Source organism: Callospermophilus lateralis, chromosome 11 (genome assembly GCF_048772815.1).
Source record: "Callospermophilus lateralis isolate mCalLat2 chromosome 11, mCalLat2.hap1, whole genome shotgun sequence".
Taxonomy (NCBI): Eukaryota; Metazoa; Chordata; class Mammalia; order Rodentia; family Sciuridae; genus Callospermophilus; species Callospermophilus lateralis.
Genome location: NC_135315.1, coordinates 44882426 through 44909216, shown reverse-complemented (window position 1 = coordinate 44909216; position 26791 = coordinate 44882426). Strand labels below are relative to the sequence as shown.

Genomic DNA, 26791 nt, shown 5'->3' with positions numbered 1-26791 from the left:
TTCACTTTGGGAGTACGGTCTAATGGAAAGCCATGCCCACCCCTTTGCCTGTTCTCTGTATCCAAGGACATAGGCCTTTGTTCTTCCTTCCTGCCTCCAGATTAAGACCCATAAACCCACTCAATTTTAACCATCAGCCTTTCTTTCCCTTTCATTTCTGAGTGTATGGCCTTCCTAGTACCCATGGGGCCCTTTCAGGGCGGAGCATCATGTCAGTCCACCCCTCCGGCCTGGTTTCCTCAGGAAAAGCCTTGGGAGGAAGCAGGGAGGGGGTTGGGAGCTGTGGAAGCCAGATTAACTCAAGCCCTCCCACTTTATTGGCCGCCATGGGGCTGGGGCTGCTGTTCCTACTGCTGCTGCTCTGGACTGCAGGGATCCAGGGGTCTGAGCTGGATCCCAATGGGCAACACGTCTGCATGGGCAGCAGGTGGGTCTTGGGGAAGACTGATGGGGATGGTGACTGAATTATTGGGGCATTTCTGAGAATGAAAAATTGAGGCATTTCTGAGAATGAGGATGTGGAGGAAGAGGTCTTGGCACTAAAGGGAAGGGTTTTGAGGGATGATCTGGCAAATAGTGGATAGTCAGGGCAGGTGTTATTAAGACCAAGGAGGGAGACGGAGTGAACGGGCACAGTGGGGTAGTTCTCCCTGGTGCTCTGAGGCAGATTACCACACCTCAGCTGGAGCCAGTGATTCACCCTGGGGGGCTGCATTGCCACCAGCTGACCCCTTTCTGCCCCACAGCCCCTCTGCTGAGCTGCAGTGCTGCCCAGGTTGGAGGCAGAAAGATCGAGAATGCACCATTCGTGAGTAGCCAGGCTGGACCCCCAGCCAAGGAGATGGGAGATATCACCCAGTGACAACCCTTTCTTCCTACTCTTTCCTCTCCAGAGCCCTAGAATCAGGGTTCATCCTGTGACACACATCCCCAGCCTTATGAGGGTGACTTTTAAGGGAGCAAAGCCCCTGAAGGGAGAGGGTGTCCCCTGGTTGTGTGTGCCCCAGACTTTCAGACCTGGGTGGGGTGTTTTTCAGCTATCTGTGAAGGACTGGATGCCTGCCAGAAAGACGAAATATGTGTGAAACCAGGCCTCTGCCGATGCAAACCTGGATTCTTCGGGGCCCAGTGCAGCTCCCGTGAGTCTATCAACTGCAGGATGAAGTTACTGGGCAGAACTAGGTGGTGGGTGGGGGAGGGAGGGGCATGGCAGAACAGATGGAAATGTAACCTTAGAACAGCAGGGCCAGAATCCCCCCAAGTCATTTGTTTGTTTGTTTGTTTGGTACCAAGGATTAAACCCAGGGGAGCTTAACCACTGAGCCACATCCCCAGCCCTTTTTTATATTATATTTAGAGACAGAGTCTTGCTGAGTTGCTTAGGGCCTCACTAAGTTGCTAAGGCTGGCTTTGAATTCATCATCCTCCTGCCTCAGCCTCCCCATTCCCCCAAGTTTCAAGTTTGAGGAAATTAAGGCCCAGTTACAGAAGTGATATACCCCTGGTAGATGCCCTGAGTCATCTGTTTTTTTCTCTATATCCACAAAACCCTGCCCACTTGGGACCTTTGCCTGGTTTTTAACTCCTCAGAGAAAATTCCTGTGATCCCTGTTAACTGTGTAATTTAGTCTCCCCCACAGATACCTTATATATGGGTGGAGGGCAGGAGACTCCAAGCCGGGCTCTCTGCCCTCTCTGGCAGAAGAGGGGGATAGAAAGGGGGTTAGTGGACCCATAGCCTGAAGGTAGGCCCCAGGAATCCCTGGGTGGGAAGCTCAACAGGGGTTTGTGAATAAAGCCCCCACCCACCTATGTGTGACTCTGGGAACACCCCCTTTTCACTCAAGATCTCTGAGTGTGCTCTAGAACATCAAGTGGGAGGCTGGGCCCAGGCTAAGGGGTTTTTTTGTTTGTTTGTTTTAATTTTTTTCATTTAGTTATAGATGGACATAATACCTTTATTTTATTTATTTATTTTTATGTGGTGCTGAGGATGAACCCAGTGCCTCACTGTGCTAGGCAAACACTCTACCTCTGAGCCACAACCCCAGCCCCAGGCTAAGGGTTTTTGTAGTTCAGAGTCTGGAGCAGGAAGTGAGCTATGCTCCAGGAGGACAGGTTGCCAGATGTTCCAGGGTCTGTCCTTGTCTCTTGGAGGGTTGGCTGGACCCCTCTGCTTTGAGGAAAGGACAGGACAAGGATCTGTGCCTGGCCCTGAGCCGATTTCCGTTCCCTGCAACCCTGCAGGCTGCCCAAGCCAGTACTGGGGCCCCGACTGCCGTGAGACTTGCCCCTGCCACCCACACGGCCAGTGCGACCCAGCCACCGGCAAGTGCCAGTGCCAAGCGGACCGCTGGGGCAGCCGCTGTGAGTTCACGTGTGCCTGCAGCTCCCACGGCCGTTGCGATCCTGAGACGGGTGTGTGCCACTGCAATCGGGGCTGGTGGTCATCCACGTGCCGCCGCCAATGCCAGTGCAGTTCTACATCTCAGTGCGACCAGACCACAGGAGCCTGTCTCTGCCACTCGGGCTGGTGGGGCCGCCGCTGCAGCTTCCGCTGCTCTTGCAATGGCTCCCCTTGCGAGCAGCTTTCGGGCCGCTGCATCTGCCAGCCTGGCTGGTGGGATTCCGAGTGCCGTCAGAAGTGTCAGTGCGTGCGTGGCCTCTGCAGTGCCACCTCCGGTCAGTGCTCTTGCCCTCCTGGCTTCCAAGGCGCGCGCTGCGAGCTGCCCTGTGCTCCCGGTAGCTACGGGGTGCAGTGCAGCAAAAGGTGAGCCCCCCTCCAAGGAGCACCAGGGAGGACCCAGGTCAGGGGGAGCAAGCAGGAAGAGCAAGAAGAGCAGGAAGAGGCAGGTACCCAGTGAGAAGTGCTACACACGGAGTGGGGGATCCTAGTGCTATCCCCCCAAAATACACAAGACAGGGAGGAAAGAAGAAGAACCCCTTGATACCCCTGGGTTGAGCCCTCCCACTCCTTTCATCCAACTAGTTAAAGATATAATACTAGCAAGCCATACTTAGAAAAAGAATCACAATTCAAAAGAATGGCCCTTTAAGACTCAGTGGCTTTCAATTATTGATCAGCTCAAGAACAAGAAATTACATCCCACATGACACATGTAGCACATTTTATATAAAGGAAATAAAAGTAACTAGACAATACATCCTTATATTTACACATATACATATACACTGTGGTGTTTCCTTTTTTCTTTTTCTAAATGCTAGTCAGGATTGGTTAGACTGGTTTTATAAACTCCTTTCTTCCCTTTTGATAATGGATCTGACCCAAGTCTATCATCCCAGATAATTAAGAATCTGGAGGGAGAAACTTCAAGTTACTGATAAACATCAATGAAAAATTTAGATAAGGTAAACTTGGAAGTATAGTAGTTAAAACAGTCATAGTCATTCATTAGTCATATATATATTTCTTTAGTTGTAGATGGACACAATATCTTTATCTTATTTTTTGTGGTGCTGAAGATCAATCCCAGTGCCTCACACATATGAGCAAGTGCTCTACAACTGAGCCACAACCCCAGTCCCTGATTTTTTTTTTTTTTTTTTTTAAGGTTGGTCTTGCTTTATTCCCAGACTTACCTTGAATTCCTGGGCTAAAGTGATTCTCCTGTTCCAGGCACTGAAGTAGCCTTACAAGCACACTGCACTGCATGCAGTCTATAATTGATTTTTTTACATTTTCATGTTGTGGGATAGAAGATAAACCACTGAGCCCTGACCTCAGGGATGGCATAGTGTGGGAGAGAGAAAGGGGAAAGGAAGAGAAAAGGAAAGCTGGGCAGAAAGCAGGTGGAGGGTAGAGTGGTAACTTTGTGTCCTGGCTGTACCATAGCTTCAGGTGACCCTGGGACCCAGGGAAGGATGGATCATAAAGCAAGGAGAGAAATGGAACCCTGTGAGAGCCCTCAGATATCATCTATCTGATCTTTTTATTGCACAGACAGAGAAACTGAGGCTTGAACCTGCCTGAGTCACCTAACTGGGACCTGGATGCTCTATAATGCCCCTGAAGATCTGAGTGGGCTATAGGTGGGTTGGAGGAGTTGGGCTCTCCATCTGTCCTTGGTGCTCCCATGAACCCTTTCTCTTACCAGCTGTGGCCAGTGTGAGCAGAATGCATCGTGCTCCCCAGACACAGGCCGCTGTGAGTCCTGCAAGCCAGGCTGGGATGGGATCCAGTGCCAGCAGCCCTGCTCACCAGGCACCTTTGGCAAGAACTGCAGCCAGCAGTGCCCTCGCTGCCGGCTTGGAGAGGCCTGTCAGCCAGAGACAGGCCACTGTCAGCACTGTGACCCTGGCTGGCTGGGGCCCAGGTGAGGACGCCACCCTACTGAGGGTGGACTAGACTTTTCTGTAGGATCCTTACCTTCCCCAACACACATTCAGCCCTTGGGGCTACCTCCTGGTAAAACTGAGGGACAAAAAAGAGTTTTGAGGGAGTCCTGGGATGCACGCTCTTCTAACTTCCTTACCCCTTGGGGTTTCCTTCCCCTTTTCCCTCTAGGAATTTGTAGTCTGTCACCTACTGGTTTGGTTCTAGGTTCAAGGCCCTGTTTATACCTGAGCTTCACTGCTGAGGAGTGGCCAGTTGGGTTTCTGAGTCCTGGAGCATGGGGAAGGTGGGTAGGGTCCCTACTATGGGGGCAGACCTGCTCTACCCTCCCCATCCCTGAGTCTTGTTTCCCCTCAGGTGTGAAGACTCCTGCCCAATGGGCACCTTTGGGGAGGGCTGTGGCTCTACCTGCCCCACCTGTATTCAGGGCTCCTGTGATGCTGTAACAGGAGAATGTGTCTGCAGTGCTGGCTACTGGGGGACCAGGTAAGGACTGAGCCCTGTGGGCAGGAGGGTACTGGGACTGAGTAATGGTTCCTAAACTTTCTTTCCTGGGGCTTTCCACCTCTCAGATACCTGTCTACCATTTTCATAACTCAGAAGTTAGTCCTCCTGTTATGAGGTCATATCATCTGAGGAAAGTCATAATACCAAATCTAAAAGGACTAAAAAAAGAAATAAATAAGATTAAAAAAAGGAAAGAAAAACAACCAGCAGGCCACTAAGTCATGTGTACAGAATAGTGAAGCAGCTAATAATTAGGGGTTTTAATAGTGTATGCTTTAGAGAGTGAATACTGGTCATAGCTGACTAATATCTAACAGAACCTGTTACTGAGGAGCTTGACCAGTGTCAGGCAGGGTGTAACAGTGCATGATCTCAAGTTTTCTTTTTGTTGTTGTTGTTTTTTTTTTGTTACTAGGGATTGAATCGAGGGGCGCTTAACCACTGAGCAACATCCCCAGCTCTTCTGTTTACTTTTATTTATAGACAGCATCTTGCTGACTTGCTTAGGGCCTTGCTAAATTGTTGAGGCTAGCTTTAGACAATTCTTCTGGCTCACCCTCCAGAGCTGCTGGGATTACAGACATGTGCTACTACATCCGGAGGATCTCAAGTTTTCTTTCTTTTCTTTTCTTTTTTTTTTTTTTTAAATATTTATTTTTTAGTTTTAGGTGGACACCATATCTTTATTTTATTTTTTACGTGGTGCTGAGAATTGAACCCAGTGCCTCACGCATGCTAGGCAAGCGTGCTACCACTTAAGCCACATCCTTAGCCCTCGAATTTTCAATCTGAGACCTTAGGGGGAAAAAAATGAAAGAAAAATAATTTAAAAGAAAGAATAAAAAAAGGACTTACTCCCTAATTGGATGGGACCTTACTTAGAGATAGGCTCTAGACCCATTGTCATTTCCCTAAGGTCTTCAGATGGAAAACAGTGTCTCCAATCAGGTTTTCACTTATGAGACAGTTTGTAATGTCAAATAGAAGAGACTTCATTTTATAATGGAAAGGTCCAAGGCTTGGAAAGTTAGGGTCAAGGCCAGGCTTGACTCACACCTCCATATCCTGATGACACCTCCCCGAATGCCACTGGCATCTTGCTTATTTCACATTAGTTCTGGGTGGCTAAGGGGCTGAGGATAGTCAGAGGTAGACCCTGTCCAGAGTGCTGTACATTGGCCTGCCAATAGCTGGGCAGCTTCAAGCCTGAGGGTTTCTTCCACTGCCAGAGGCAATTAGAATGTGACTCAGAAGTGAGATTCTTGGGTATCATCTAGGGAAATGGCAGGGGGTGGGTATAGTACTCAGAAATCTACCTTCCCTCTCCCCTGCCCACCTCCATCCCTTTTCACCCAGCCTTCAGCCTGCCCCTCCTTGTTACCCCACAGCTGCAACAGTTCCTGCCCATCTGGCTTCCATGGAAACAACTGCTCTATTCCCTGCCAATGTACAGAAGGACTCTGCCACCCTGTCTCAGGGGCCTGTGAGTTGGGGAGAGTGCAGGGAGGATGCAAGGTGCTGCAGTAAACAGGGAGTATCTCAGCCTTTCCATAAACTCCAGGAGCCCCACTTGCTAGCAAACCTGAGCCTGCTTCAGAGACATTCCTGTTCTTGGAATCCATATGGATGCTCTGGGACCCTGGGAGAAACCAGGGTAGATCCAGGAAATGAGTGGGCTGGCTTGGACTCTGGAATGGCAGAGTACAAGAAAATCAGGATAAGAATTTGTAGAATGGGGCCTGGACCGTCAGGAGGGGACAGACCAGCAGAGGCTGGCTGGAAGAGGGAGAGGTACCCATAAATAGAAGACTCTGGGGAAGTAGCAACTCAGAGCTAAACATGAGGCATCATGCATGGGAGAGCAGAAATTCCTGAGTGTTTGACCATCTCTTGCTTCCCCAGGCCCTTACAGTAAGGATGCCATCCTCGCTGTTGGCATCCTGGTCCCTCTGCTGCTGTTCCTCCTGGGCATTGCCTGCTGGGCCTACTACCGCTGGACCACTCGGTTGGACCCCAAGGACAGGTGAACACTGGCCGGTCCCATCTGATTTCCTTTCCAGGGTGTGGAAGGGCTGGCCTTGTCAGTGCTTAGATCAGAGGTAGTGGAGACAGTTGGTGGTTCAACGGAGAATATGGCTTTCTAAGAGACAGAAGGGAGGAAGGAATGGGCCAGTGGGGTTGCCACAGGGGAGTGTTGCTCAAAGGTAGCTCTGTTCTTCACAAAATGTCCTCATGCCTCTTAACCTCTTGGAGACTCAAAAGTATGGAGGTTTGGAACAGGAAATGTGGGGGCAGGAGGATTATCATCCTCAATTCATAGAGGTCACTGAGGCCATAGTCACGGCACACACACAGCCCCCAACAGGCTCTCTGGATTCTGTCCAGTTCTCTCATGGCCTGATCCTTGAGTGTGTCCTGTGTGCTATTGGGCATCCACAGATAAGCAGATCCTGTTGTCCTTGCCCATGGCAGAGAGCCCTGGGGTGGGGAAGAAGCCCCTCCCAGGAAAATGAGGACATGTACAAAGGCCATCAGACCAATGTTGACAGGTGGAGTAGTAATGACTGCTTGGGAGCAGAGAAGCATAGGGATAAGGACAGGCTTACTGGGGTTCAACTAGGATGACAATAACAAAGAGCTACATTTTGGAAAACCACTGCCAAATACTATGCGTCCTGAGAAAAACTGATATAAGATTGTTGTCCCCATTTTACGGGGAGTGAAGTATGAGCCAGAGTTGTTACCCAGGTCTCTGTGACTCAAGAGCCATGCTGTTTTCTGTGATTCAGACCTTGGGCTCGGTAGTTAAGATTTTATTCTATAATTGATACAGAGCCATTGAAGTAGATGTAGCCGCCGTCATACCCTGCCAAGGTAACACAGGTCACTTTGTGTTTTGTGCACTGACCACCCTTCCTACTCCACTGCTTAGGCCTGTGAGAGATGGTGCTGCCTTGTCCAGGATGAAGCAGCAGGTCTGGGGGGCGCTGACCAGTCTAGGCTCTGCCCTGTCCTGTGGTTCCCTCAGCAGACACAAACTTCCCTGGGTGACAGGTAAGTGAGGACTGAGGATGGGGTACTGGGATGGGACAAAGATTCCCATCAGGCTCTGTGCTGATCTGTATCTCCTATAGTCTCTCACCATGACCCAGAGGTCCCCTTCAACCACAGCTTCATTGAGCCACCCTCTGCTGGCTGGGCCTCAGATGACTCCTTCTCTTCTGATCCTGAGTCTGGAGTAGAGGACGAAGTTCCTGCCTACTGTGTGCCACCCCAAGAAGGTAGCCCCCAACAGCCCAATGAACCCCTGAGCAGCTCTTCCCTCCAGCAAACATATAAACTTGGATCTACTTCCATTCTATGATAGTTATTGATACTGGCTCTGGGGACACAGTAGAGAACAAAATAGATTATTTTCAGCAAGCCTGTAGTCTGGTAGGCAGTAATCAGACACTTATAGGACAGAGTGATAGATGCTTCGATGGGGGATACACTAGGGTGGGCTCATAATCTAGCCACGTCTGGGCCAACTGGCATCAGGGAACACATCTGTGTTGGTGACAGCTGTGTTGTCTGGCAGGGTTAGCTGGAGTTAGTAAAGTGAAAGTTACAATTGGGATGGTGTTTCAAGTAAAGGGAACAACGTTTATGATGGCCCTGAGGGAGAGGGATGTGGCTCTGTGGCATTGCAAGTTTCAGCTTGACTGGAGTGTACTAGTGATTCAGAGTGGGAAGGGGTGGTAGAAGAGTGAAGGAGCAGTGTCTGCTGAATTGGCCCTTTCCTGCCTCTCTGCATCTTCCCTCCTTTCCTTGCGCCATTTTTGAAGCTTCCCAGAAGATGCTGAGCTGTCGGCGGGATGAACTGGGGTAGCCAACCTAACTGCAGCAAGCTCTTCTGTCTCCTTTGCCAGGGATGGTCCCGGTAACCCATGCAGAGTCAGCAGAGGCCAGCCTGGCTGGTGGCCCCTTCCCTCCCCCAGAGGATACCTCCACACCATTTGCTATTCCACGCACCTCCAGCCTAGCGCGGGCCAAGCGGCCATCAGTTTCCTTTGCTGAAGGCACCAAGTTTGCGTCACAGAGTTGCCGAAGCTCAGGAGAACTCTCCAGCCCATTCCGAAAACCCAAAAGGCTCTCCAGGGGGGCCCAACCAGGTCCTGAAGGTCAGGAAGCCAAGGAGTCCGCAACTCTGGAGCAAGGAAACACAGATGAGGCTGCTCCTGCTACTGCCAGCCCTGGAGATTCTGCCATTGACCACCAGTACTACTTTGAAGACCAGACAGCAGCTGAGTGTGTGGAAGCCATTGACAGTGGTGTCAAGGAGACCTCAGATCCTGTGGCCACAATCTACATGCTGGCAGGGAAGCCCCAGAGATCTGAGGGTCCTGTCTTGTCTATCTTTCGGCATTTTGGTAATTTCTGGAAAGGTCAGGCAGAAGCTAAGGTCAAGACTGCCATCCCTAAGCCTCCACGCCGAGCCCTGGGTCAGAACAAGAATAGCCCTGGGCTGGCCTCTAGTTCTGCCAGTCAGAGGCCTGGTGCTATTGCTAAGCCACCACGCCGGGCCCGGGGTCAGAACAAGGGTAACCCTGGGCTGTCCTCTGGCTCTGCCAGTCAGAGCCTTGGCTTAGCCGCCAATGCCAAACTCATTTGTACCATGGAGTCTATAGGAGTTAGATCAGAGGAAGTGTCGAGAGGGGTAGGGGATGGCATTGAGAGTTCAGGGAGGGCCCAGGAGCCAGTCATTGGGAACAGCCCCCCAGAACAAGATCTCCAAAAGCAGGCAGAAGAGGAAGGGCAGGAGGAGCCCTTGTATGAGAATGTTGTACTCATGTCTGGGCCACCAGAGTCCTAAGGACCCTGAATTTGGGGAACTGAAAGACTGTGGATGGGCGGAAGGGCAGGGAGGGGGCACCAGAACTACTCATGGATCAGATTATACTTTGTGATGGAAAATGATCCCAGAGCCAGAGCAGTAGAGCCTCTGCCTTGGAGAAGGCCAGCGTTAGAGGCCAGTTGGCTTTGTGCCCTGGCAATGCTGGAAGCCTGGGCAGAGACCCTGCCGGATGGGGTCAGGAAGGGGGAAGAGATGACTACAGGGACTTTTTCTCTGTTGTTCTAAATTCTGCCCCAAAGGACTATTATTTCCTTCATTTGCAAAACATTGTTCTGGAATCGGAAGCAAACTAAATGTTTGATGATGAAGATAGACTAAACAAATATTTCTTAGAAAAATCGTGTACAAGGATAAAATATTTGTGCTATACTAAGTATGTAAAAAGCAATTTAGAAATAAGGGTATACAGCGTAGCTTTTTTTTTCTTTTTGTGTGTGGTGTTTGGGTTAGAACACAGGGCCTCAGTCATGCTAAGCATGAGTATCACTGAGTACTACTGAGTTACATTCTCAATTCCCTGTGTTTCTTTATTTTTTGAGGAACCAGGGATTGAACCCAGGATCTCAAGCATACCAGGCATGAGACTTTGCCACTGAGCTATAGCCCCAGCATTTTTAATTTTTTATTTTGAGACAGGGTCTTGCTAAGTTGCTGAATTGACCTTGAACTTACAATTCTCCTGCCTCAGCCTCCTGAGAAGCTAGGATTACAGAAGTGTGCCAACAAGCAGCCAGACCCATTGTTTTCCTTTTATAAATTTTATTTCATTTTTCCTCCAAATGAATTTTTAGAATTCTCCCTTTTTGTGTACTTAGTGACTACTTTATGAACTTTTTTTTTGTGTGTGTGGCAGGGGGGTACTAAGGATTGAGCCCAGGGGTGCTTTTCTACTGAACTACATTCCCAGCCCTTTTTATTTTTTGAGACAGGTCTCAGTTTCTGAGGCCAGCCTTGAATTTGTGATCCTCTTGCCTCAGCTTCCTGAGTTGGTGGGATTGCAAGCATGTGCCACCACACCTGGCTATGTACTATTTTTTTTAAAACAAATGTATGTGCATAAGAGTAAAAGACTTGAACTTGGCATGGTGGCACACAACTGTAATCCCTGTGACTTGGGAGGCTGAGGCAAGAGGATCCCAAGTTCAAGTCTGGCCTCGGCAACTTAGTGAAACCCTAAGCAATTTAGCAAGGCCCTATTTCAAAATAAAAAATAAAAAGGGCTGGGAATATAGTTCAGTGGTAGAGCCCAGTGGGTTCAATTTCTAGTGCAAAAATAAAAAATAAAATAAAAAATGATTTTAGGGAAAAGCATCAGCTTAAATTATATTTTTCCTGGGATATGACATTGCAGTTGAATATTTATTTTCTTCTTAAACTTTTGAATAATTTGCAAATTTTCTACAGTAAACATTTTTTTTCTCACTAGATTGAATTTTTTAAAACAATTTTTTGAATATTTGTTTTAGTTGTTGCACCTGTATTTTATTCATTTTTTTATATGTGTTGTTTAGAATTGAACCCAGTGCCTCACAATACTAGGCAAGTGCTCTACCACTGAGCCACAACACCAACCCTAGACTGAATTTTTAAAAAAAATTATGAAAGGTGGGGCTGGGATTATAGAATGCTTGCCTAGCATGTGTAAGGCACTGGGTTCGATTCTCAGCACAGCACAAAAATAAGTAAATAAATAAATAAAGTTATTTAAAAAATTATGAGGGGCTGGGGTTGTGGCTCAGTGGTAGAGTGCTTACCTGGCATATGTTCGGCACTGGGTTCGATTCTCAGAACCACATATAAATAAGTAAATAAAATAAAGGTTCATTGATAACCAAATATGTATATATATTTTTAAAATTATGAAAGGTAATTTGGTTCTTTGTTAAAAAATAAAAAGTGCTAGCTGGGGCAGTGACAGGTGCCTGTAGTCCATTACTCAGAAGGTCGAGGGGGAAGGATCACTTGAGCCCACAAGTTTGAGACCATCCTAGGCAATAAAAAGAGAGCTCATATGAAAAATAAAAATAAATGAAATAAAAAGCTATAACATTAAAAACATGTATAAAGTAAAACCAAGATTTCCCTTTTTCCCTAGAGGCAGTCTGGGGATAAGACAGAGGTCTGACTTATTTTTCACTGAGTGCTTATTGGTCTTATTTGAATTTGGCTATCTGTTATATTACCTAGTCAGAAAAGAAAGGGGAGGGCTGAGTCTGTAGCTCAGTGGCAGAGTACTTGCAGAGCATGTGTGAGGCACTGGGTTTGATCTTTAGTCTGCATAAATAAAGTAATAAAAAGAAAAGAAGTTAGGGGAGGGGTGTCCCTTTCTATCCCAGTGTGCAGAGAATCTTACAGTTGAGATACTCTGATTTCTTTTTTATTTATTTATTTTTTTTATGGTACCCAGGATTGAACTCAGGGAGCACTCAACCACTGAGCCACATCCTCAGCCCTAAATAGGATGTGAGGATGTATTTAAGTTAGAGACAGGGTCTCACTGAGTTGCTTACCGCCTTGCTTTTCACTGAGGCTGGATTTGAACTCTCGATCCTCCTGCCTCAGCCTCCCAAGCCACTGGGATTATAGGCATGTACCACTGCCCAGGCTTCAGATTTCTTTTTTGTACACATGTAAATATATGTTTTAAAACATACTAAGCATACTATTTTGCAACTTGCTTTGTTCTTTTTTTTTTTTTTTTTTTTTGGCAGAGCCATTGAACTCAGGCCCTTGTAGGTAGTAAGCATGGGCTCTATCACAGAGCTACACTCCCAGCCCTGCAATTTGCTTTCACACTTAGCAAGATATTCTCTATAATTTTTGAAGTCAGTAAATGTAAAGCTACCTCCTTTCATAAAATATGACCAGGTGAAATTCCATCATGTGGAAATACGACAGGTTATTTTATACCATGCCCATTGCCAATGGACAGCTGAGTTGCTTCTGATAAAATAAAATGTATCCACATTTCTTATTGCACGAGAATACATTTTTTTGTAGAATATATTCCTAGGAGGGAGCTTTTGAGTTATAGTGAAAGAAAATTAGAAGTTTCTATACTTCTTCCAAATTGCCCTCCAAAATAGCTGTATGGGTTTGTAGTCACAAATTAAAGGAATAAGCATGGTCAGGTGTCATGGCACAAACCTATAATCCCAGCTCCTTGGGAGGCTCAGGCAGGAGGATCATAAGTTGGAAGCCAGATTTAGCAATTCAGCAAGACCCTGTCTAAAATAATATTAAAAACAATGCTTGCCTGGGGCTGGGGTTGTGGCTAAGTGGCAGAGTGCTTGCCTACCATGTGTGAAGAACTGGGTTCGAATGTCAGCACCACATATAAATGAATAAAACAGAGGTCCATCAATAGCTAAAAAATAAACAAATAAATAAACAGTGCTTATCTAACATGTAGAAGACCCTGGGTTCAATCCCTAGTGTATCTCTCTCTCTCTCTCACACACACACTCACACACTCACATACATGGGCATTCATTTCCTTGTAAATCTAATTAGGTAGAAAATGGTAAGTTATTATTTTAGCACAAATGGAATAAAGTAATACATGTTAAAGTTCTTAAAGTCCTTATACAAATTAAAAAACAAAACTTTCTTTTAACCATCAAAAACTGATATGTCTGCATTTGGGGATGTGGTTCAGCAATAGAGTGCTTGTTTAGCATACCCAAGGCTCTGGGTTTGATCCCCAGCACTGAAAAAAAAAATCTCATTTCAATTTGAATTTCTATGATCATTCTAAGGTTGAGGTCTTTTCAGACCTTAAATTGCTATTTGTATTTTTCCTATAGATAATCTGGGTATATTCCATTTTGAATTGAATTGTTCATGTTTTTCTGGTTGATTTGGAAGTACATTTTCTGTATCAAGAATATTAATTCTTTGCTCAGTTTGTGATAGGTTTTTAAAACCTATTTAGAGTTTCTTCTCTTTTTCTCTACAAGGGCAAAGGTCTTCTCTACTCTAAAATTAGTGAAATAATCTATATTTTCTTCTGGTATGTTAGTAGTTTTATTTTATTGTTATTATTATTTTTGCAGTGCTGGGTAGCAAACCCAGGACTTTGCACATGCTAGGCAAGCCCTCTATCACTGAGCTCCATTCCCAATGGTTTTATTTCTTTTATTTTTATTTTTATTTTTTTTTTTAAAGAAAGAGTGAGAGAGAGGAGAGAGAGGGAGAATTTTAATATTAATTTTTTTTAATATTTGGCGGACACAACATCTTTGTCTGTATGTGGTGCTGAGGATCGAACCCGGGCCGCACGCATGCCACGGGAGCACGCTACTGCTTGAGCCACATCCCCAGCCCTTATTTCTTTTATGATTTGGCAACAGTGCTGGTGTTGTGGCATTAGTACTCCTGACAAAAAACAAAGGTTTCACTCAGACCTAGACTCAAGTCCCAGCTTCAACATTTCATTTTGTGGCTCTGGAAAAGTTGCTTAAATCCTCTGGTTTTTCTTCTGAAAAATGAAGACAATGTCTATCTCCTAGTGTGTTTGTGAGGATTAAATGGCACAAATGATGAAAAGCATGTAGTATATGTTTAGCTCTCAATAAAAGCTATTATTATTGGCACTACCATCGGATCTGGTGTCATAGAATCTGGTACTTTTCAGAATTTTCATTTATGTTTTTATTCCACAAACCCATATTGTGTGTCTCCATTGTGCTTACTTCAGTATTAGGAGCTGGTTATACAAAGTTGAATAATACATATTCCCGCCCCAAAGTGTTTATAGTCTGTGGGAAAAGTGGATACAACCATGAATAAATAACTATGAAATACCATATTAGTGGACAAAGATAACAAAAGGTATTACAGAGTGGCCAGGGAAGGCTTCCCAGAGGAGGTGCTATTCAAGAAGGGGCTATAGTGAAGGCCAGAGGTGGAGATGAGAATAGTGGCATAAGAACCACAAACAATTTGACAGTGATTGGAGCACCTAAGACCAGGCAGGTCAAACAGCCCCAAAGAAGAAAAAGATGTGTTGGTGGAGAGGAGCCCATATGGGTAAAATTGTGAATGTGAACTTTAACTTGCAGAACAAACGGTAAAGTTTCTGAAAAATTTTAGCAGAGGTCCTATTTGCATTTCCCACAGTTTACTAGATGGGGTGGGGAATGGGTTTGAGTTGTATGATTGTGTGCTAGGGATATTAATGGACAGATTAAATATTTAAGAGATACAGCTATACTGGTGTGGTCATAGCAAGTACCTAACAAATATTTGTTGAAAGGATGGTTCACTATATTTACCTTATTTAAGGGAGATCAGGAGTGGCATAGTTTTGAGGGAGAAACTGAATAATTATTTTGGTGATGTTGGGGATTGATCCCAGGGCCTCCTGTACACATCCCTAGTCATGGAAAGTGAATTAAAAGATGTATTTGAGGTCTGGAGAGGGTCTTCAGGCAGTTGGCTAAAGGAAGGCGAGTGAAAGAAGGAAGAGCTGTCAGGTGCGGTGGAAACCTTGAGTAAGAATCTACGGGGTGGGTAACCCAATAGGTAATCAGCCAGGATCCTCCTGGCACAAACCAACAATACCAACCAGCACTGTGCCGGAGAGGATGTCCTTGCAGGGAAGCCAGCGGCAGTTCACTGCAGCAGAGGGCGCACTGGGACTGGGGGAAGCGGAATAGGAGGCTACTGGGGCTCCTATAGCATTGGGATATTGAGCCAGCTCCGGGAGTACACAGACTCTGGGGAACACAGGGTTTTCCAAGGTCAGGCTCTTGTGCCTCTGGTCAGGAAAACGCTGCCGGACAGCAGAACCCTTAGAATCCAGCAATTCCTCGGGGCAGGGCCGGCTCTTCTGCTCAGGGAGGCCAAAGCACTCTTAATCCCTGGCGACCCCTTGCACAAAGACCACACAGATACTAGCAGCTTGACATTGCCCAGGGCTCACTCTGCTGAGAGGACCCATACCCGAAAGAGATGTTCGGGATCAGGGAGCACAAAAATGACTGATCTGAGTTAGGCCACCCAGGGGATCAAGGAGAGCGGGAATTCCAATGGAAGCTCCAGAGTCTGAATGGAGGACCAGAGAGACAATGTCCTAACACTGGACCGATAAGACCTAAACTCCTGCTTTAAGATCCTCAAGGAATACCTATTATGGACCCAGCAGATGGCACCTAGGAGAGGGCAAGAAATCGGTGAATAAGGAGTGCAGGGAAGAGGGGTCCGAAGACCGAGACCCCCAGACTGCACCTGGATGGGGACCACCATAGGCAGGAGAGCGAGGAACCAGAACACAAAGCCTGAGGAAGTCGGGACAACATCGCTGCGAGGGAAGGAGGCAAGTGGGGACTTCCGAGAGTGAAACGACCTGCGCGGAGTCATAGCATCCACGCGTGAAGCCTAAGGGGGCAAGGGAGCTGGAGACTACCTAGCGGGTCAGAGGAGAGCGGAGTGCGATATCGGAGCTGATCGCCACGCAGCTGGGGAAGTCCGAGGAGCGCGGGAACGCCTAGCTGAGGACCCAGCCCAGGGTCAGGGCTCCGGGTGGGGCTCTGGAGAGGCGGTGGAGCAATGTCCCGGGGGTTCCCGGACTGGCTGCGGCTCCACTTTAAAACAGCAGAGTCAAGACAAGGCCCACAGCTGCCCCAGGCCCCCCCAACTCTCTTGTTTGTCTTCAAGTCCGGCCGGAACCGGCTTCTGCTTGCCGGGGGGCGGGCGGGTGGATGATGATTGGTCAACGCCTGTTTCCAGCCCCCACTCAGCCAATCAGCAGGCAGCAGTGTTTTCATCTTAGGGTCGGAATAAAAGGGCTGGAATAAAAGAGGGCAGAAAAAACGCCGGGCGGGCCCGACACACATCAGTAGGAGCTGGGTGAGCTGAACCCCGGGGATCCGGGTCCCAGGCCAGGGAGTGGGGGATCAGAAGCCGCACAAGAAGGGGCTTAGAAAATTTGTGAATATGAGAGGGAAGAAAGTGGATCCGCCAGGGAATAGATTAAGAACCCGGGAGGGAGCTGAGGGATGGAGGGACCGGGGTCTGCTTCTATGGAAACGGACTGATTGCCGAGGTAACATCCCGGGATGGGGGCTCTTTGGCAGGCTCGCGCCGCCGGTTTGAACCGGCTTCGCCTCTCCCATGCGGGGTTCGCGTGGCCGCAGCGCCTAGCGACCTAGACAGTGGCCAATGGTGCGGCAGTTCCTGCGCGGTCAGGCCAATGAGCGCTCCGTGGGCGGGCCGTTCCGGGGCTCGGTGCGCTGATCTTGTGGTTGAAAGAAGCAGCACCGGGGAAGGGTCTTGAGTGCGGGCGGGCGGACGGGAGCTCGTCAGGGTCCCTGGGAGTGGCAGCACTCAGGTATGCCCCTACCCAGGTGGCCATACCTTAAGCTTTTTCCCCTTCCAGCCCCCGAGCTAGCTATGTCAATCCTGGGGGGGTTAGGACTAATTCCACGTCCTTGAGCATGCGTTAAGTCTATTCCTGCCTCCATGCCTCAGTTTACCTCGGGGATGCGCTGAGGAAGAAGTCTTTCTGCCTGGCCAGGGAGGCTCCAGAGTAGCTGAGGGCAGTGTGGTACGAGCCTGCCGTGGATTGAGGGGTGGCCCAGGGCTGGGGCTTGCTTGCTTCACCGCACGCACCTATAGCCAGGGCCGCGGAGGAGTGACCATCTCCCCGCCTTGGGACAGCGGTCGGGGGCGGCCCTACCGACTGGGTAGGGCCGGCGCTGACGCCGAGGTCTGTGCGCAGGTGGCTGCAGAGCCGGGCTGCCGCGCCGCGCCGCACCATGGCGCCCACCCTGGCCACTGCCCATCGGCGCCGCTGGTGGATGGCCTGCACCGCGGTGTTGGAAAACCTCCTCTTCTCGGCAGTCCTCCTGGGCTGGGGCTCTCTGCTCATCATGCTGAAGTCGGAGGGCTTCTACTCCTACCTATGTACTGAACCAGGTGAGATGGACGCCTTGGGCTGGGTACAGTTCCTGGAGTGGGGTCTTTGGGAGAGGGTGGATGGTAGTGAAGACCTGGCCAGCAATGCCCCCCTCGCTGCGCAGAGCGTCCCGGGTTTCAAAAGGCCCATTTGATCCTAACCTAGCTCTGCTGGGTACGTATTATTATTTTCCCGTTTCATGGATGAATAAACTGAGGCCCAGACCAATCTTTTTATTTGCCCATGCCGGAGACTACCATAGACCCAAAACTCTCACATCCAGGAGTTTTTTCTACTAGCTAGGAACTGGACTTATGTCCTCTCTGTGCCTGGAACATTGCTGGCCTTGCAATAAACATGTTGCTCCGTGGTTATGAGAAAGAGGAACTCCTGATTTAGGGGCTGGGGTGCAGCCAGAGAGAGGAAGTGGCTTTGCCTCCACCCCAAGGAGGTTTCATCTAGAATCTAGATTTTTTTTTTTTTTTTTTCCAGTCAGGCCATTATGGAGTCTTCTAAGGGCTTGCCGGATACAATTTCTTGTCTATTTTTGCTGCTTTATGATTCTCCAAAGGCCACTTCCTCCCACGGGCTGTGAGAACATCTCAGTGGCCTTCCAACCCCATGGGGAGGAAGAGGAAGAGGGGCATTTATAGAAACGATGCTAGGTTTGCTCCCTTCTCTTTGCTCCACCATTGGTGTTGCAGAAGGCAGGCTGAGGATGCTTACAGTACATGAAATCTGTCCTCTGCCCCTTCCCCTAAGGTCATACCTTCTCACCTTAATTGCTACAGGTCAATAGGTTCAGCCAAAGAAGCTCCCAATTTCTACCTTCCTTCTTAGGCAACTGTGTTAGGAAATGCTTCCCTCTACCTTCTCCTGATCCCAACAGAGGCTGCATAATAGTTGAACTCACATAATGTCTCTCTCCAGTGCTTGAGCCCTTTCTGATGGAGATATCCTAGATTTGTGCCCCCAGCATTGCCACTAGTGCTTCTTTTGTTTTTAGAGTTCTTAGCAGGAAGAGAAAGATTTGGACCAGCCTGCACTGCCTGTAACCCTGTCTCAGATGCCCTCTCTTTCCCTTCTCTGATCTGTCCAGAATATTCCTGAGTGTCTGAGTGTCTATGGAGAATTAGCAGAAGTTAAGGGTAAGAGAAAGGGAGGGAATGCAGAGGCTGCCTAGAAGAGTACAGAAAGTATATCATTTATAACCAACCTTTAGCCTTTAGCCACTCAAAAATATTTCCTAATAGCCTAAGGGTTCTTGGCAGGCCTTTCCCCACATCAGCAAGAAATCTTGGGAGATGGGAGAGTCAGACCTTGTTCTCTGAACAAGCTTTCTGTTTTGCCCTAGAGATGTTAGGAAATTAATGACTCTTCTGAAAGGAACAGGTTGGACTGTTTGCCTCTTCCTCTCTTTGAGGGTACAGAGAGGGTTTTAAACACACACGAAAATCATCATCCTTTGACAAAGCTGTTAGTAACTCATCCAGACCAGAGACTGTTGCAGTCAGATTTTTTACCCCACTGTGGTGTGAGAAAGGTCAGATTCTAGTTTTTTTTTTTTTTTCACAGATTGTTCACTAATTTATTTTATGGTATTGGCAGCATGGGGCTGGTCACTTCATTCCTCCTGCAACCTTGGCTTCTTTCCTTTTAGTGGGAGGAGTCCCAGAGATTGTGCCAACACAGTGCTGAGTTGGTATTTAAGTCCTTGAGAGACTTGACGACAGGTTATTCCTACACACCAAAGTGAAGGTGAAGGGTCAGGATTGTGGGTTGAACATCAACTTCTTATCCTGTTTCTTTGCTCCTGCATCTGATTTTGGTTTTTCTGATTATCTGGCAAACCCGCTGACCTAGCATCCTCCTGGGGGAAGCCTGCTGATTCCTCACAACTTATCTTCCTGGCCTCCCCTGCTCCTTGCATCTTGGAGTCCCTGTAACCTTTCAGAGTCAGAAACCCTTGTGCTTCGCTTAACTGGGAGTGCCTGGCAAAGTTAAGGTCAAGGTTTCCACTCAGGCCTAACATTTTCAAACTTGGTGGATGGCTGCATTATAGAGAAGGCCATTTACTGAATTTATTGAATTAGACTTGAAGAGTTAACTAGTGTACAGCTCATTGAGATGCAAATTTCTCAGCTTTTTTGTTGCTTTCAGGACTGAAGTTGGAGTTTGTTCTCTAAAGAAAATTTGCCTGAACCTGTTAAAAGGTTCCCGGAACCTTTATTTGGGACTCCAGCCAGAATCTGGCTATGGACATGGTGTTGGGTTCCAGCTTTGTGAGGTGGGAGAAGGAATTCTCTTTTGTCCCTCAACTTGTTTTGCCTTGCCCACCAGACAATCAGAAGTGACAGGGCTGGGGCTGGGAATTGGATGAACTTGGTATAATATCCACCAGGCAGATGTTGGCAGCTGGATACCAACTTAAAACCCCTGATGTGGACAGAAGACCAGTTAGTTTCCCATCCTGGGAAGAGTGGGACTTTCCCAATGTTGTGTCCTTTTAGCCTCTAGATGGACACTGTAGCCACCCACACCCAACCTCTTTCTTTGTTTTTTGTTTGCAGTGGCGCACTTTGACAGGGTCAGCTCAGCAGGATGGAGCTACCTGTGGAAGTTCAGTCTCCTTTTTCACCAACCACACATTAGTAAACATTTATTGAGGTGCTGTACTGGGGGTGTAGAGTGAGCAACTCATGAGAACCAGACTCCATGGAGCACAGGGTGCTGAGAGTGAAATCAATGATGGGAATTTGGTTGTGATTGGGTAGGAAGCTTCTCCGATGTTAAAGAGGAAACCTGAAGGGTGAGGAGGAGGCAGGGAGCCCTGGGACAGACCACATCTTGGAGGAAAGGAGAAGAGAGGCTGGGACAGCAGAAGACTAGTGACGTGGGGAGATATCAGAGTTTGTAGGATCTGGGAGGTCACTTGGGAGACTAGGTTTTATTCTCAAGGAAGAAGCCATAGAGGTGGAGGAGGGGGGACTCTTCGGAGCTTTTAGGAATTGTGGAGGGTGTGCTGGGTGTTGGGTGTTGGGTGGAATGAGGGCTGTGAAGGTGGAAATCTTCATGGCCTCTGCTAGAGGAAGGAACCACCCAGCCATAAACCTGAAGGCAGACCTAGGTTCTGAGCTCCTGACTACATGGCTGCTGTGCCTGTGGTGGTACAGAACAGGGCAGAAAGACTTCTGTCCCTCAGGGAAGCAGAGCCAGCCCTGGTCCCCACCCAGCCAAGTGGGGGTATAGATGTGGACAGGAGAGTCCCCTGCTGCTTCAGGGCCCTCTGTTTTTATGAGCTTCTTACATATTCACAGGCCAGTGGTTGACATCTTTCAACAGTCTAACATTTTGCACTTGCACACGTGTGTAGTTTGTGTGTTTGTGTGTGTTACTGGGATTGAACTTGGGGCATTCTACCACGGAGCTACATCCCCAACTCTTTTTACTTATTATTTTGAGGCAATATATTACTACGTTGCCCATTCTGGCCTCCAATTTTATAATCCTCCTGTTTCAGCCTTCTGAGTAACTGGGATTCCAGGCATGTGCCACCACTCCCAGCTAACCTTTCTCTTTTATCGTTGTATATGCGACTGTTTTTACTTCTTTCTCTCTCGTTTGTTTGTTGTTTTTTTACAGTGCTGGGTATGGAATCCAGGGCCTCACACATGCCGGCAAGGGTTCTACCTGGGCTCCACCTCCAGCCCATTCCCGGTTTATTTTGAATTTTTAAGACAATCCCATTAGAACCAGTAAGAGGGGTTAGAGACTGGTGCACAAAGCCTCAGGATGTGTCACAAAGAAGAGCTAGGACCCTTGGCTAGCAGCAGCCCAACCTTCCTCCTCCTCATTTCATGACCTGATTTCTCTCCCCTGTATCTGTTGGCCTCCTCTGGCTTCTTGGTAGTCTGTGAAGATTTAACAGCCTGGGGTTGGCTTTCAGTGACCTCCTAGGAGATTTTGAGTGTGTATATATATATGTGTGTGTGTGTGTGTGTGTGTGTGTAGTGTGTGGGGGGGTTGTTGAACCCAGGATCTCATGCATGCTAGGCAGGTACTCTGCCACTGAGCTACTTTTTAATTTTGAATAGTTATCTAGACTCGCCTTGAACCCTCGAACTCCTTGCCTCAGCCAGCCCCCCAGGGAGCTGGGATCACAGGCGTACACCACTAGGTCTCACTAGACAACATGGAGGGACACCTGGTATTGCCCGGCACTGTGTGACAGGTTTTTCCCAGTTCCATTCTTTCAGCATTTTCACCTGAGATACAGGCTGCCTCTAACCCAAGAGGACAGCATCAGCATAGACCAAAAGTTAAGAGCAAGAGCTTTGGGTTCTGACAGCCTGCATTCAAGTCTAGCCTCTCCCAAGACCCTCTGCCAGTGACTGGCCTGTGCTGAAACTCTCCATAGAGTCATGTGGAAGGAATAAGGGGTAAGAGTGGGAAGGCGCTAAATGACCCAGGGGTTGAATACCCCTGAACTCTGTGGCCAGCGCACACAGGCACTCTGCAGAAGGAGGCTGCTACTACTATGACTATACCAAGGGGGTTCGACCCTCTGAGTGAACGTCCTGCCTCTTGTTTGCTCTGTGACTGAGCTGACCTCTCACCCACATCTCTCCTGCTGGACTGAGATGATGCTTCCTGTTGCCGGATAGACTAAGGATCGGAGACAGGAGATCCCAGGGCAGGTACCGTCAAAACAGGGCTGCCCAGGCATCCTACACTGGAGGGGGGCTCAGAAAGCAGCCAGTCAGCCGGGCATGGTGGCGCGAGCCTGTGATCCCAGCAGCTCCAGAGGCTGAGACAGGAGGATCGAGAGTTCAAAGCCAGCCTCAGCAATATCGAGGCACTAAGTGAGAACCTGTCTCTAAATAAAATATAAAACAGAGCTGGGGATGTGGCTCAGTGGTTGAGTGCCCCTGAGTTCAATCCGTGGTACCAAAAAAAAAAAAAAAGAAGAAGAAAGCAGCCAGCCAGGGAAGAGGCTGACCCCAGGAGTGCAGAGGGCCACCAGCCTCGAGCTCCTTGGCTCCCTCCAGCATCATCTGAGGAGCTGCTCTGGAGGCTTGCCACTTTCTTTCTTTCACTGGGGCAAAAGGGAAAGGAGCCACTTTGACCCAGGGAGACTTAGGGGAGCCTGAGTAGGGTCATAGCTCTCTCTTTCCTCCCCAGCTTTTTCTTTGAAGATTTTGTTTGTGTGTCTTCTGAATTGGGCTCAACAGTGCAGGGCATTGTTCTCTCTTTCTTGGCCCTGGGTCTCCTAAGTGGCCTTCATCCTGTTGTCATCGGCACATTCTGCCACACCAACTGCTTGCCTGTCTCCTTGGTTCACCTTCCTCAGCTGGGCTAGGCTACTCTGGCCACCCACTGAGGAGGCATCTGTTTAATAAACAGGTGCAGGTGAGGCACCCTGTAGGCTGGGCTGGGTGGGGGCTGAGATTCTAGGCTGGGACCAGGGCGGCACCCTGGGACTTGGCACTTCCTGGGTGCTGATCTGTTTATCTCTCTCCTGATAGCCTGCGTGTGATGGTGTTTCGGGCATCTGTTGGGGATGAGATTATTCATGTGGGCTGTTTACTGCCAACAAAGCTCCTGGGCTCACAGAAGGGTTTAATTCCCTCCAGGAACAAGGATACTCTTGCTTTGCTCCCTGGGCAGGCAAGTGAGGCCACTAAGTCTCCCAATTGCCAGGCTCATCTGGCATTGGGATTTTTACTGCCTGAGGCAGGGGGGCAGAGGGCCAGGTGGCCCATTGGCAGGGATTTGTTTAAGAAAAGAAGGCTGGTGGCCCAAAGTGCAGGTCCCTTTTCTGTGATGCTCTAGGATGAAAGAGGGAAGGACATACCCTCACCTCCTCCCTAGCCCTTCTCCTTGGGGGGCCCCCTGTCTAGCTACTGGGTTATTCAGATCTCTAAACAATTTAGGATGCTTCTACTCCTATGCCCACACTTAATGTGTCTGGGAGACTGCCTTGGGACTTTTTGTTTGTTGGGGATTGAATCTAAGGGATTGAGCCCATGGTCTCACTCATGCTGGGTGAGCAATTCCACTACAGCTAGATACCCCCATCCAGTGCCTTGGGATTTTATCTTCCATCTATTATCTCTCTCCTTCTTCTTTTTTTTTTCTTTTCTTTTCTTTCTTTCTTTCTCTCTCTCTTTCTTTCTTTTTTCTTTTCTTTTTTGGTACCAGGACTTGAACCCAGGGGCACTTAATCACTGAGCCACATCCTCAAGCCGTTTTTTTTTTTTTTTTAAATCTTGAGACAGGGTCTCACTAAGTTGCTTTGGGACTTGCTAAATTCCTGAAGCTGGCTTTGAAGTTATGATCCTCCTGCCTCAATCTCTGAGCTGCTGGGATTTCAGGTGTGCACAGCCACACCCATCCCATTTCTTGTCTCTTGCTGAGGGAAGTCATGGATTTAGGGATCCAGCTGTGGCTCTTCTCTGAGGGTATTGGGGGTTGGGGGCTAGTTCTCTCCTTGTGGGCATTGATGCCTTGCCCCTCTGCTCCTTGTTCCCCCATGGCTTCCTATAGCTGCAGATCCTGTGGACCTCAGGCCTTGAAATTTCCCACATCCCCAAGTGTAGTAACTGGCCTCTGACCATGCATGACCATGACCAGGTCTCACAGACTGGCAGTCTAGGCCCTGGGGCATTTTTGCTACCGACTACTCTGTCCCATCCATGCTGATTTGCTCATATCCGCACATTGAGCTGGAAATGGTTGTTGCATGTGGTGGCCCTGTCCCTCCACCGCAGGACCAGTTCCTGTTGCTGCTTGCAGAGCTGACACCTGAAACCAGCACCCACCTGTGTGGCAGCTCAGCCTTCCAGGAGCTACTCCGTGGTGTGCGAGCCAATGGCTTAAAACTATTCTGCATCCTAACAGGCTCAGGGGACCTCACCATGAATTTTGGTTGCTGGGGTAGTGTACTCAGTAGAAAACTGAGAGAAAGGGGCTGGGGATGTGGCTCAAGCGGTAGCGCGCTCGCCTGGCATGCGTGCATCCTGGGTTCGATCCTCAGCACCACATACAAACAAAAAAGATGTTGTGTCCGCCGAGAACTAAAAATAAATAAATAAATATAAAAAAAAGAAAGAAAGAAAGAAAACTGAGAGAAAGTGGCAGGGGCAGGGCTCTGGCTTGTTAGGTTTTGTTTCTGTGGTTTCAGGGAGTTAACTTTGTGCCTGTAATCTCACTAAATCCCCTCTATCTTTGACTTGGTTCTGCAAGTCCTATTTCCTTTCCTCTCTTGATCCTTTTGAATGTTGTCATCCAGTTCCATTGTTTTCATTCATTCAGTGAACAACCTCTGTGGCCAGAGCCTAGTGATGTGCTGGGACCAGGGGTAACCAGAGGTAACCCAAGCACAGTCCTGCCCTCAGGGCTCACAGCCCAGTGGGAGATTAGACACCTATTCAAGCCACCCCACGTGCAGTTTTAGAATTGTGGTTTCCTGTCACTGTGACCAGCTCTGCTGCTAGGCAGTTAGTTGCACCATTACCCCTAACCCCCAACCCCCAGCCTCCAATAAGAATAAAAACAACATTTGGGGGATTTTTGTTTGGTACTGGGGATGGATCCCAGGGGTACTTAACCACTGAGTCACATCCCCAGTCCTTTTTCATATTTTATTTAGAGACAGATTCTCGCTGAGTTGCTTAGGGCCTCGCTAAATTGCTGGGGCTGGCTTTGAACTCGTGATCCTGCTGCCTCAGAATCCTCAGCCCCTGGGATTATAGGCGTGCATCCATCTTTTGGTTGTTACGAAAACTTTCTATGCCTGTGTGAGCTCTAGAACGCTGTCTGGACTTTCTCATTGATCTTCCTGAAAACTCTAGAGGTAGATGCTATTATTATATTATGGCTATTTTATAGTCAAGGAAACTGAGACACAGAGCAAAATTAAATCACTTCTCTAAGGTTATAGAGTAGGAAGTAAAGGGACCAAAATTGGAACCCTGAAGCCAGGTTCCAGCACTGCCATTTCAACATGCCCCCAGCAGGGCTTATTGGTGAGAGGTTGTCTGGGGCATGAATCACTCCAGGTGCTTTCTTTTCAGTGACCTTGGGGCAGCTCCAAGAGGCCTGGGCAAGCCTTTGCAGACCTCAGCTTTATAGCCCTGGCGCCAGAGGGCTGCAATTGGGAGGCAGGCCGTTATCTGAGCGAGATTTTCCTTGACTCTCCAGCGTAACCTCACAGCTAATCAGTCTGCCCCTGCTCCTGCACAGTAGTCAGCATCTCTTGACTAGCAGTCCTGGCAAGGAGTTCCTCAGCTGCATTCTCAGCTTGGCCCCTGTCTTTCCATCCTCAGCTGCCACGGCACTTTTTCCTCCCTTTTTGTGTTGTTTGGGTGCTGGGTGGACTTTGGAGGGGGTCCTTAAGGGCTGAAGTTACAACACAGGTGTGGCTGACACACCAGGTTGGGGGCTCAGCACCCAACAGAGTCTGGGTGTGGTCAAGGGGGACAGCAGTACAGTAACCCCAGTGAGATAAGAAAGACATGCTCCTCAGCAAGTGAAAGCAGAGAACTGTGGACTCTTCAAAAGCTCTCTCCTAAGTGTATATATACTTTCTCATTAATCATCTTGAAAACTCTAGAGTTAGATGCTATTATTCTTATATATATATGTAGTAGTTTATGCTTTTCCAGGAGGAAGAGATGGCATATGGCCGGTTGTATGTTTGAGATGCCAATTGTACTTTCCAACAAAGGATGCAAGGAGGCCCAGTCTCTTCATATGAACTGAGGGGAACCAGGGCATTATAGTGAGACCAGCAGCTTGTCCTTCCACAGTGGTCTAGGCTCTGCCTCCAGGCTAGTTGAACAAAGCTGCTGAAAAGGTTCTAATCAGTATGGGGGCCCCAGCCAAGGCTGGGTCCCAAGATCTACTTTCACAGAGTATAGGATACTCTGGAATGGGACTCCTAATTGGGATTCGTGGGTGTCTCCAAAACTGTGGACAAGATTTTGTTTTCTTTTTTTCTTTCTTTTTTGGTATCAGGGATTGAACTCAGAGACACTTAACCACTGAGCCACATCCCCAGCCCTTTATATTTTTTATTTGGTGACAGGGTCTTGCTTAGGACCTTACTAAGTTGCTGATTCTGATTTTG

General features: G+C 48.3%; 2 protein-coding genes across 3 annotated transcripts in view; both read left to right on the top strand.

Annotated features, from left to right (window-relative positions):
- Positions 1-17: 17 nt before the first annotated feature.
- On the top strand, positions 18-14356 carry Scarf1 (scavenger receptor class F member 1). The gene is made up of 11 exons (XM_076871514.1): positions 18-427; positions 747-808; positions 1038-1139; positions 2248-2770; positions 4119-4337; positions 4715-4843; positions 6253-6347; positions 6767-6887; positions 7797-7918; positions 7999-8145; positions 8776-14356. The coding sequence occupies exons 1-11, from the start codon at positions 210-212 to the stop codon at positions 9717-9719; spliced, it is 2682 nt and encodes an 893-aa protein (XP_076727629.1). The 5' UTR covers positions 18-209; the 3' UTR covers positions 9720-14356.
- Positions 14357-16569: 2213 nt separating this feature from the next.
- Positions 16570-26791, top strand: part of Slc43a2 (solute carrier family 43 member 2) — a 43991-nt gene continuing 33769 nt past the window's right edge. The window contains exons 1-2 of one of the 2 annotated variants that reach the window (XM_076869688.1): positions 16570-16613; positions 17485-17681. In XM_076869688.1, the coding sequence (XP_076725803.1) occupies positions 17522-17681 (160 nt within the window). In that variant the 5' untranslated portion in view covers positions 16570-16613; positions 17485-17521. Of the gene's footprint in view, positions 16614-17036; positions 17095-17484; positions 17682-26791 lie in introns of those variants that run through there. The other variant, XM_076869687.1, reaches the window with a different exon arrangement.

Coding starts and splice junctions, on each gene's coding strand:
- Scarf1 (XM_076871514.1), top strand. CDS start 210: ATGTCAGTCCACCCCTCCGGCCTGGTTTCCTCAGGAAAAGCCTTGGGA. Junction 4,338..4,714: donor CCTGGCTGGCTGGGGCCCAG/GTGAGGACGCCA, acceptor GTTTCCCCTCAG/GTGTGAAGACTCCTGCCCAA. Junction 6,888..7,796: donor CGGTTGGACCCCAAGGACAG/GTGAACACTGGC, acceptor TCCACTGCTTAG/GCCTGTGAGAGATGGTGCTG.